The 12529-nt window shown below is 34.0% G+C and overlaps 1 protein-coding gene across 1 annotated transcript in view; it reads right to left on the bottom strand.

Moving 5' to 3' along the window:
- Positions 1-7277, bottom strand: part of twz (BTB/POZ domain-containing protein twz) — a 154704-nt gene extending 147427 nt beyond the window's left edge. Inside the window, exons 1-2 of the mRNA XM_089645697.1 lie at positions 7090-7277; positions 6534-6890 (exon numbers count right to left, since the gene is read on the bottom strand). Coding sequence (XP_089501823.1) covers positions 6534-6890; positions 7090-7277 — 545 coding nt within the window. The remainder of the gene's footprint in view (positions 1-6533; positions 6891-7089) is intronic.
- Positions 7278-12529: the final 5252 nt, after the last annotated feature.

The raw sequence follows: 12529 nt of genomic DNA, 5'->3' as shown, positions 1-12529 counted from the left end.
AAAAGTTTGTAACATGTTTATTTTGTGGAACGACATATCTTTTTTTACTTAAGTTACTCCAAAGCTCTCCTCGCTTTAAGAACTCTGTGCTATAAAGTGTAAAGCTTACAAATACAGGTTTTCTAAGTAAAGTTATAAATGTACTTCTGCAATGTACATAATAAATCCCTATATTTGATATTTTTTGTGTGTTTATTTAAAATGTTTTTTTCAAAACGAACACATTTATGTGAATGCGAAAAAATGGTTCATTATTGTTTTCTTTAAGTTTCCTAAATGTGAGCAATCTAGGTACAAAACCAAAATGAAGTGTCAAATGAAGGAATTAAATGAATGAATTTAAAGAATTAGTTCACTTGACCAGGTGAATAAGACTGAATTGATTCATTATTGTGAATGAATCTGCCCATGTCTAATAACGACCCCTCAATCCGTGACATCGGTAAAGCTAATTATTTCGCTGTTTGACAATGTTTTAGCGATAGGGTCAAATAGAGGTCTCTTGTTCGAAATTTGCGTTGGCGAAATAAATATCAGGTTGTATTAAAACAAAAAAAGTGAAACACCTAAGTGAGATAACTCTACCATACTAATTGACATATTTGAAAAAATATGACAACTTTTCCATTCAAAAAAGAAGAAAATACATCAAATCAGTAAAAAATATTGACTTCTTCAATAATAGCGAAATCAATGTGTGTCGTCTATTTAAATAAATAAAATAAATTTAATAACTTTTTTATAATTATCAACTGTTCCAAAACCAATAGTTTTTCACCGGGATATTTTTTATCGTGATGAATAAACCATTGATTATGAAAAAGATTGATAATATTTATTAAATATATTTTTTTTATAAACATTGTTTTTTATTTTATTAAAAAATATTGATTTTCTCGGTCATTTTATACCCAATAAATTCACACCGAAGTTTATTTTTCAAAAAAATTGTTCTAAAACGAAACGTAACATAAAACGGGTTTAGATAACTCTGGTCCATTGAACTCTAAAACTTGAATTTGATTTCAATTAAAGCATATTTTTCAAAATTACAATTGATTACAATAAAGCGATATAATCAACAAAAGGTATCTATTTAAATACCGACAACACATATTTTCCAGATTTCTATTGCATATTTTTTGGGCTTACGTTACATACAAACATAAAATATTTTAATAATGAATTCATTATTTGAAATATGGGTATAAATTTATACAAGGATCTCGCTTTTTAGCTAACTGACTATAACCACTGTGTAATAATGATTACAGTCACTAAATAATAAGAATAATAGTCACAATCAATAAATGATTATAATCACTATGTAATATTGATTACAGACACTGCACATAAGTTTGGTTGCGGTAATAAATTATTAAATTTCCCGCTGAGAAAATAATGTTGCAGCGAATTCAGTAGGTGCATTCTCGACGGCAACGGTAATCCAATACTTAGTTTCGGGAAAGTTCTTTGAGGGGCATAATAATGAGGCAGTATTGGCGCTTCATATTTTCAGAACAAAGAACTTTTTTTTTTGAGAAATTATTCTCTAGGGTGTTTCAAAAGATTCATTCATCAGAACGAATTAAACCGGTGAACTTATTTGAAGTAAAAGTTATCGATGTTTTTTATCTCTTTTCAACGCCGTATTTATACCATAGTTCGTTTCATTATGTTCGACCACAATATCCTCGTTTGTCCGCCATTGCAACTTACTCTTCAGTCCAGCAAAATAGAGTTTAGTTTCCCGCAGTCCTATTGAGTTGCACGTGGTCAAAAGTTTTGCAAACTTTACCTTTTGGACACAAGGCGGACCCACAAGAGCAACACGACAGATTCAGGACCTCGGAAAACGTCATATTATCCTGTCGTGAGACCCTACCTTTATTAGCTACTTGCAGAGAAAAATGAGTATTGCTAATTTATTAAAAATTTCAGGAAATCCGCTTAAAACAGAATTACAGGCCATGCCCCGATAATCTTTTAGTAAATTCTTAATATATCGGAACACGTGTTCGTGCACCTGCATTTGCCTTGATAATATACAATGACGAAATGAGAAAATATTGGAATTCATGATAATGGACATCATGACAATACATTCGTATTTTTCTTAAGTTTGTTAGGAAACCTATAAATTCATTTTATCGAAATACGAACAATGTGTACAGATTCTAAATCAATTTGCAATGTTTTATATCAATAAGTTTACTCCGTGTGAACCATAGACATATGAATATTAGGTAGACCTGCCCTAAGTGATTAAAAGCGTATTATCCCCACTCCCCATACCGGTTCCATTGAGCCGGCTGGGCTCGCGTACGGCCTCAAGTGATATTTGAAAACGTGACGTCATCATTCTTGTGCGAACTATGGTCGAGGCATCATCGGTTCATTTTACGAAATAACACGGCAAAATGTTTACTTGTACTATGAAAACTGGTAAAAATAGATGCGAAAAAAGAGAATAAACCCAATTGTCGTATTACATTCCATATATAAGCATTATTTTATTTTATTTTAAGCATATTCACATCGTATAATATGAATCAGTTGTTACTATCACATCGAGAAACGTCTGGACGCGAAACACAAAGCTGGTTGGTTGCTGGGAAGTAAATTATGAACATTTATAAAAGTGTCTTAACTAAATACTCTGAAACTAACTACGACTCTGAATATAGAAGCTGCCTTACTTTGCCGAATTTGGACTTCGCAAATTTGTTCATAACGTGGCGAGTAATTTGCGCTCCCATGTAAAAATGTCTATTCATTCAAAGCAGATTTTACTTTTAAGAAGTAAATGGTGATATTATAATGCGAGATGCCTATTTACTGTCAGATTGATTTATTGACGAATCACAGTCATCTTCACTCCCTTCGTTCTTCAACAGTTGATTTTACCCCTCGCCTTTATCTTCTCGTCTATTAATTCCTATGTCTGTGGTGTGAACATTGCTAATTTATTAAAAATCTCTCAAATTATTGGTAAGCCGGTAATAAACGGGATTGCAGACCGTTTCCTGATAAACTTTCAGAAAATTCATAATATATCGGAACACGCGTTCATGCATCCTGATAAAAAAATGACGAAATGAAAAAATTCGACAGTTTATGAACACCTGTTCCGACATTATGATAATACATTCGTATTTTACTTTTATTCGTTTATTAGGAAACCTACCAATTCATTCGTTAAGGCCTGCATTCCAGTTTTTAATCGGATTATGAATAGTTTGAAGAGATTCTCAATAAATTAGCAATATGAGTAATTCTTTTCCGTATGGCACGTACTTTTTACGTACATGTAACTATTAAGTATTGTACTTTTTACAAGTAACATTATTATTTGATGTGAATTGACAATAGGGGTGAAGTTCATAAAGGCTGAAAAGTTATGCCCCGTGTATGTCACAAGAAAGGAGTAATGGTAAAAAAGTAAAAATCTTGTATCTACGTTCCTACACAATTTCCATAAATTTACATTTTCCTTGGGGCATGCACTGCGCACAGCATTTCACCTTAAATGAATTGCACGCCCCTGGTACATCGTTATGTTCAACCAATCTATGAATACCTGCGGATCAGAACAATTTTTTTTTGTAAATACATAACTTAAATGAAATCGATGAAAATCTAAATATAGTAAAATATGTACTCGTGTGTGATACAGCCATCCATTGTAATAAGATCGATAAAAAATATTTTTAAAATCGACGAACTTAACATAAGAAGTATTAATAAAAATATAGATGATCTTCTGGTATGCCTAAATACACTGTGTTCACAACATACATTAAATTTATGTTATAGTACAGGGTGAGTCAGGACTTCTGTCCAGTGGTTCTAAAACAAGACGGAGCGCATACCACGTGATACGTTAGATTGAAACGGGTGAAACATATTTGTTTTGTTTATAATTTGAAATTATTACAACAAAAAAATTTACTCCAAAAAACTCAAGAGTTGGAGGTTAAAATTTGTCAGGTGTATCCTTATACACTTTAATTGTATCAATGTTGTGTTATGTAGAGAAAATAGGCAAGCTTTGGTTACAAATGCAATGAATGGGTAAGTATAGTGTTCCATTTTAACTGGATGGACTTTACGTATTATAATATAATACTGTATTGAGAAACGAGAAATTCAATTCAAAATACGAGTCTCTCCTGTCAATTATTCGTAGAAATACGTCTTTCAGTTAATTTTGGGATTTATCTACTTACATTTATGAATTTATTTACTTTCCGACAAACGTTAAAAAAAACTTCACAAACGTAATTTGTCAAGCATGGTCTAGTGATTTCGACACCCTTCCTTTGATGTTCAAGTACGATTATTTTGAAATGTTGTGTTGTTGATTTCAAAATTTCACGAATCTCAGGTAAAACAGTTTGGGGAATGCTGCGAGAGGTATTGTCTTGTAATTCTAGCGTTTCTATATAAAAATACGTATATTTCCAGAAACACAATATGAAGGTAATGCTCGTCCCAGGCTTTAGGCAGTTGGTATTACCCGCCTTACCCGCTTTTCCCTTTCTTGTTGTGCCCACCGATTGCCGCGGGCCTACCCGCCAAGGCCCGGGGGTATCAGCCCTCGGGACTTTGGGGCAGGGCATAGAGCGCGAGGGCCCTCGCACATCTCTTGGGCATTATTTAGTTCAACCATAGATAACGACTTCAATTCTATCCTACAGGGCTACATTAAACGATTTATATAAATATTATGTGTACTGACCATTTTTATATTATGTGCAGTTTTACGAGTATAATTGTCTGTATATAAGATAATAATAAGTCTGCTCTTATAATTCTTTAATGAGAATGTGTGTAATTTTAATGATTTTGAGTCAAACGCAAAATTTAAATAATATTTTTGATTGTATTTTACTGACAATAGACCTACTATATAATTCTAATCATATTTTTAATAAAATACCAATATAATGTTAAAAAGACATCGAATCGGAATAAAATCAGGAATTCACTGATAAGTTGAAACACAAAATTAGAAATGATTGTCGAATAAGAAAAATTACGCTTTAAAAAAATTGGTATTTGAATACTAAAAAAAAATGGTATAATTTTATTTTTTATCTCAATTCAAAAAGTGTTTCCATTTAAAAAGGTAGATGCCAAAAATATGGGAAAAATTAGTTTGCAAGATGATACAGGATTTTCCAATAAGAGGTGTTTTTTTAATAGTCCGTAATTTCGGTAGATGTTACTTTTGAAGCTGTCATTTTTTTGACATTTGACAAGTAGAAACTACGCCATTAATAAAAATGGAACGATAAACGCTTCAACAACGCATTGAAATTATTAAAATTCACTTGAGTGAATCAAATGAAAATCATCTTGAGTGATGAGGCAAATTTCCACCTCGGTGGCTTCGTCAACAAGCAAAATTGTCGCATCTGGGGCTCGGAAAACCCAAGAGTTATTGTTGAAAAGCCTCTCTATCCTCAACGTGTGACTGTTTGGTGTGGTTTATGGTCCGGCGGAGTCATTGGATCTTACTTTTTCGAAAATGAGGCTGTAGCAACAGTTACGGTGAATGGATTGCTATCGAGAGATGATTAATGATTTTTTATGGCCGGAATTGGATAGTATTGATCTGGACAACGTTTACTTTCAACAAAACGGCGCTACGTGCCACACAAACAACGAAACCATTGATCTTTTACGATCGAATATCAAAATAAAGCTCTTATAGGGAAAACCCTGTATTTTTAATTCTGAATTTTAAATATTAGATCGACAAATATGACGTTCAATAAATTGGTCCCGATGGTCACGTTGATTAAGACGCCTTTCCCAGGAAGACAAGAGATTCTGTGTTGGATTCCTAGTTGTGACCGTTGTAATTTTTTTTTCTGTGTCTTGTGCTGTTTCGTGTAGTTCAGATTTATTGATATTATCTTAAATTGTATACTTTATTTAGAATAATATATTATACTATAATGTTTTAGATCCATTGGTTCCATCACAGAGAATAAATAATAACACTAGAATTGACTCACATTAGATTTTAATGGAAACCAATTTCACCACTTAGTACCTTTTGGTTCTAGCCCATTTAGCATTTCTAGATTCTCTTACACTTGCCTGACAACTTATATTGCCATCCCATTTATTGATGAAACACAGTTCTGCATATGAAATTTAAGCAAATAGTGGTCAGTCTTTTGTGAATCACAAAACACTCCCACACGGCATTTCTTGTGTTCTTCTTTATTGTATGCTCTATTATAAGTATCAAAAGTATACTAAAATTAAAATAACATACAAGCTTAGGCTTATACACAACTGTAACTGTTGGGAAAGAGGGTGTATCTAATTAGGTAGTAATGAAGAAACAAATTTTGGAAGTTGTTATTAGTGAATAGGTTAGGTTTTTTAATTAACCAATGTCTGAAATTTCTAATTAATCTAATAATAGACCCCTAGTGTTTGTATACGAAATTTCGAAAATTTTAATTTTTTCAAAATTTTAAAAAGAAAATAATAAGTTTTAGTAAATAATTTACCTTTTCGGTTTCGGTGCAGATACTTCCAAACAACTGGGTAGAGTGTTGAGGGGGGGCAGAGAGTTAGAAGGCAAGGGCAACGAGCTATGCGACAGGCCGCCCAAGGGCAGAGCGCCGTGCATGCCTGGGTGCGGGGGCAACGGGCCCAGCCCGCCCAGGGGCAGCCCTTGCATGCCGCGGCCTTCCATCAGGGACGGGAATGCTGCCGCGAGGTTGAGATCCAAGGGAAGAACCTCCAGCGAGGGTAACGAATACAGCGACAGCGGGTCGTTTTTTGCGGGTAACTTGTAATTTTGGGCAAAGAGACGGTCTGCCAGGGTATATTCCTCGGGGAAGGATCTTTTCGCCAGCGCGAAACTTTTGCCGCGAAATCGCGGCAAACAACCGAAAAAGTGAGAAGAGCAAATCCGACGAGCGAACTTTGCAAGCGAAACCGGCACGTAAGGAGCCCGGAAACAAGTTGCGGCGTTGTTTTGTTATTGTTTGCGACGGTTTTTTGACAGTCGAGAGACGCTGGAGAAAGTGGAGAAGGCAGAAGCAGAGATCGTGACCGCACTGGAGGAGAACAGCGCGAAGACTGGCGACGAGTGGCGAGTGGCGAGTGGCGAGGGGCTGAGGGCGCCCGAATAGGTTGCGCCGCCCCGCGCCCCGCGCCCCGCGCCCCGCGCCCCGCGCCCCGCGTCCCGCTCTCGCCCCGCTCACTCGACCGCTCTCCGCCGCCGCGGCGCTGTATGCGACTTGCATTCCTGCTGCAAGCTGCAACCTACCCTCCGGCTCGGGAAAGTTCATGAGTCGCGCGACGCTAAATGGTTTTCTCTAAGCAAAAATACTCTTTTTAATACATGTTTATTTTTAGCCCGGGCTAATTAAGGCTTTTACATAATATGATAATAAAAAATATGATTTCGGTTGTGAAATGAGTAGGTACAAAATTACAAAAATTCTATGTAAATATTTTTTATTATTTGCAGTAGGTACATATAAAGAATTTATACCTCCGTTCTTACATGTTCGGCCATTGGTCCTGTAATGGTCAGCATAGTTGCCTTGCAAACTGTTGTTCGGGATTCAATTCTCGGCTATTCGATTCTATTTTTTATTTAAGTTTGCATATACCTGTTTAATATATAAATATACGTAATATTCTTTTTAATCAGTATTTATATGAAAGTCTGATTAGATTTATGTAAGTCTAGCTTATATTGTAGCCTTCTTGTAGCTACATCCCGAAACATAATATTGTTTTCTATAACGTCTGCGCAAGTATTACCTACATTCTTTGACTTGGTCGCGAGGTGCGTTTCAAAGACTAGTCAATATATGTTTTTTTAAAGAAGTATAAACTTATTAATTTTTTTAAACATAACACTATATTATCTATCATGTATTATTATTTTCTTTAAAAAGGGCTGAACTTATTTGGCCTTCAATGCATCAGATTGCAAAGTTTAAATCAAAAATATCAGCGACATCTATAAGATGCCCTGATGCCCAGTCTGTGTATTCTCTGTACAACAGAACTATGAATTCTCTTCATAACACTAAGAATCAAGGTTCGTTGGAGTATATTATCACCTATATACAATAATCTCACCTTCAATTACGAACGTTCGAAATGTGAATATTTTAAGACGAGATCTGGATAACCAGGTACCTGCTTCCTCACCTTCCATCTTCCCCTCTCCACTATCTTTAGCTACACACATTCCCGTTAGCATGAAGTCAAACAGTGTTATCAACCAAAATCATACAAATAATTCTGGGTGTTAAAGTCAAACTATTGGTTTAACTTTTTGTAGTGTTGTTGTTGTTGTTTTTTTTTCTTTATTCATTAAACATATTTGAATACAGTTTTTTACATACTTTTCGACTACCACACTAGACACATGTCCGTATTATCGTAGTCGAAATTTGTGTATAATTATATAAATGTAATACATGTTCATTTGTTAATGTATTATTTTGTTAAATGCAATGTATTTGTAAAATAGGTAATACTTTAACTGAAAATAAGAAAGAGATGAAAATAAAGATAAATGAATTAATTATTTTAATAAGAAATTTTAAACAGAATTTAAATGAAAAAATATTAATAAAGCAAATGAACTTAATTTAATGATGTCAGGCATTCTTTAAAATAGTTCCTTCCCTTCATAAATAACCAATTTTGAATATATATTAGGTAGATTGAATCTTGTAAAAATAAAAATAAGGTAAGATACAAATAAAAATAATAGATAATGTTAGGGATAATAGAAATAAAAATAAGAATAATCGAAATATAATAAAAGTTTGACCAAGACGTATAATTATTTGTAAGTTTTTTGTAGATAACGTTGTTTCACTTTAAGTCCTAGAATCGGGAATAGTATTTAATGTCATCACCAACAATTACGGATCCTTTTTTATCTCTCAGTCCCGTTGTGCTTAGCGGAGAAGATGACCTTAATAATAATGTCGCGAGTCAAGAGTGGTATGGCGGAAATCAGTATTCTGCAGTATCAAGATATAATGTAATGATTGCTACGAGACTTTCCTTGTATCTTATGCCTTTATACAATGAAGAAATTAACCAATTAAAGTGTATTGTGGGAACGTTGGTATGCCAAAAATAAGCTCAATGTTTGCTTACTTTAATAAATTAACACAGAAGGCATTATTAACACTGTGTGAAGGGTCTTTTGAGGAAATAAAAGAGTAAACATGGGTCTTTTAGAGAAAAATTTTGTAGAAGGGAGAAAACACAGGTGCCAACAAGTATTTCCACAGCTGAACTGTTGATGACAAGAATGAGTTTTAGAAGCTACTTTTTCATTGCATTATGGAAAATGTCAAAGGTGCACAAATTAATGATGGACGTACGTTTGGCATGTTTCCTAACTGTGCAACGTAGGGGTCAATGACGCTAGCACCTTCCATTGAAATACTAGCAGAACAAGAACAGCATTCCTATCCGATGTCTGAGCTCTAAAGATTGCAATTATTTTTTAAGACAGAGGAATCTACCAAACGGACCGCCCGTTTCTGCACTGAGTCGTGTTACTTCTGATTTCAACGATTTTTACATTTTAAAAGACAGAATTTTTTTCTTGAACAGATAATCAATATATATTACTTATGGGTAAAGATGACACTTATCGGGATTTACTGTTCAATGAACCAATGCAATAATAGTAAACTCGAGCATAGGTAAATACAATGATGTACTGTTTATTCGTGTTGGTGTAAATTAATGAGATATATTTAACGGCTGCATTCGCTGGAAAGTAAACAAAAATAGATAGATATTAAACGAGGTACTAAATCAGAGGTTCCCAAAGTGGTCTAAATGGACCTCCAGGGGTCGATATCGGCTCCTGGGGGTCCATGAGCGAGAAACAAATTTAGGGGTCCACAAGATTCAAATGGGGAGCGAAACGAGACGAGCCCCATTTACCTCAAGTCAAAGTTTAGGAGTTCCGTAAATGACACAATCGACCTAACGCAAATAACACAGTTTACGTAATACTAATAATAGACTGAAAAATTACTTATTTGATGTTTTTATTGGTGTTTTTATATTTCGTAAATGACGTAAAGTTATTGAGGTAGGTATATAAACAGTGATATACGTTACTTTTCTCATCAGAATTAATATATTGAAGCAAAACATTGCACATCGGAAGCCGCGAATTTTCCTACATCCCCAACTTGTTTTTGAAAAACGTTTATCAACATTTATATGTACTTCACACAGACTTAAAACCTAAGTTTGAAATGGAACGTTGAAGAATCGGAAATCATGTGACACTGACAAAGAACTTTAGGGGCAGTTCTTAGGGCTAGCTACAGAAAAAAATTCCCGTTGCTTATCCTGCTTCATTTTCATTGGGTGTAATACTTAAAAAAATATAATTGGCAAGTGGTCCACGGGGCAAAAAAGTTTGGGCACCTCTGTACTAAATAATCTAAACACATTGAATATCGTGTTTATTAAATTATTTGATAATTATGCATTATTATCAGCTTTGATAAAAACGAAATTAGATTATAGAAAAAAACCGGTTACCTGTAAAAATGAATTAAAAGATGGTTATAAAATTAATATAGTTTTACTGTATCAGATCGCCACATAGAAAATCGTATAGTATCACCATATCGCGTCAAGCCTTACATCGCGTACCAAATAAATCCACGTCTCATTTTTTGGTGCCTCAGAACACTTTACGCCTAGTGAGTTAGGTAATGTAAAGCATACAAAAATGATATGTAGCAAATTAATAATGATGCTTAATTTGGCATTCTCAGACTATAAAAATATTACCATTCGTTATTTCGGCTACTGGCATTATACCTAGCTCTCTCATTAAAAATTTAGGCGTATTAGATCTATCAAAAAATTTATATATAAAGATGCAAAAGTCGGTCATTTTGAATACATGTAGGATAACGAAAGATTTTTTAAATATTTATGTTGAGGGATCAGTAGGATTTATAGGCCCTGTTAGAAGTACTACCGAGCCGAACCCTCTGATATGAAAATATCTGGAGACGGTGAATTTTTTTTTCCCATTTGATCTCTGGTGAGTTGACGTGTTGTTGTTCTTGTATTGTTTTGTATTTATTTTGCTTATATAATGCACTTACATAATGTTGATTGACTAGATGATCATTTGTGGAAAAGTGAGTGGAAGGGTTAAGTTTTTCCTTTGGGGAAGATTTAACCCGGACAACTAAATCGGAAGTTTTAAAATTGCTTTTTAGATGAATCTGTAAAAATAATATTTTAACAAACGCCGAATTATCGGCATTAAAACTGAATAAATTTGAAGTCCGGCAAAAACCGACTAGGGATGGAAAGGGTCGCATCACCTATGTGATGTGTGGGACTGCATAAACCTCCCCACATACCGGATGAAACACTTATTATTATCATTATTTTATTTATTTTTATTTTCCGACTTTATGTCCGGGTTAAATCTTCCCCAAAGGAAAAACTAAACCCTTCCACACACTTTTCCATAAATGATCATCTAGCCAATCCACATTATGCAAGTGCATTATAAAAGCATAATAAATACAAAACAACACAAGAACAACACGTCAACTCACCAGAGATCAAATGGGAAAATAATTCACCGACTCCAGATATTTTCATATCAGAGGGTTCAGCTCGGTAGAACTCCTAACTGGACCTATAAATCCTACTGATCCCTCAATATAAATATTTAATTCTTTCGTAATCCTACATGTATTTAAAATGAATGATTTTTGCATTTTATGTATAAATTCTTGGACAGATCTAATACGCCTAAATTTTGAATGAGAGAGCTTGGTATAATGCCAGTAGCCAAAATAACAAATGGTAATATTTTTATAGTCTGAGAATGCCAAATTTTGTATATATTTATATTTATACCTTTGTCTCATTAATATTATCATAATTATTATTATTACATCGAAAGCTGATTATTTTGAAAGCGAATTTTCATTTTACGTAATTAAACAGTAAAATGCTAAAATTAAACAGTGAGAGTTAAATGCAGTCAGTTTCCTTTTATAGTAATTAAGGTAAATCAAAAGGTTTTATTTAAAGAAATCGAGCAACGATCCCGGATAATTACCATAAATTTAAATGTCCAGAGACAGTGCGACAATAACATCCTCAATTGTGGATGTTGAGAGCCTGAAAAGAGTTGGTAACGGAAGGAGATAGGCGAGATAAAGGTCGAGAAGCAGTTGACTTTAAATCTTGTTACTAAATATGGCTTAAGTCTTTTCAAATATACACGGAAAAAATTAGAACGGCTTTCTTGATACTGCTATAAATGTGGCTGCATGACCATTTAATACAATGGACGAGATACGAAAATATTTTTAAAATCAATGTACCGACTTCCTCATAACATATTCGTGCTCTACGATAGTTTGTTAAAAAAATGCCAAATTACTCGGCCAGCAGTCTAGTTTTTAACAGAAAAACGAATAATTTAACCAGAATTTTAATAAATCGACAA

The sequence above is a fragment of the Hesperophylax consimilis genome, chromosome 23 (assembly GCF_061612785.1).
Source record: "Hesperophylax consimilis isolate HC1 chromosome 23, BYU_Hcon_1.0, whole genome shotgun sequence".
NCBI classification, from domain to species: domain Eukaryota; kingdom Metazoa; phylum Arthropoda; class Insecta; order Trichoptera; family Limnephilidae; genus Hesperophylax; species Hesperophylax consimilis.
The sequence above is the reverse complement of the archived record's forward strand: the minus strand, read 5'-3'. Positions and strand labels throughout refer to the sequence as shown.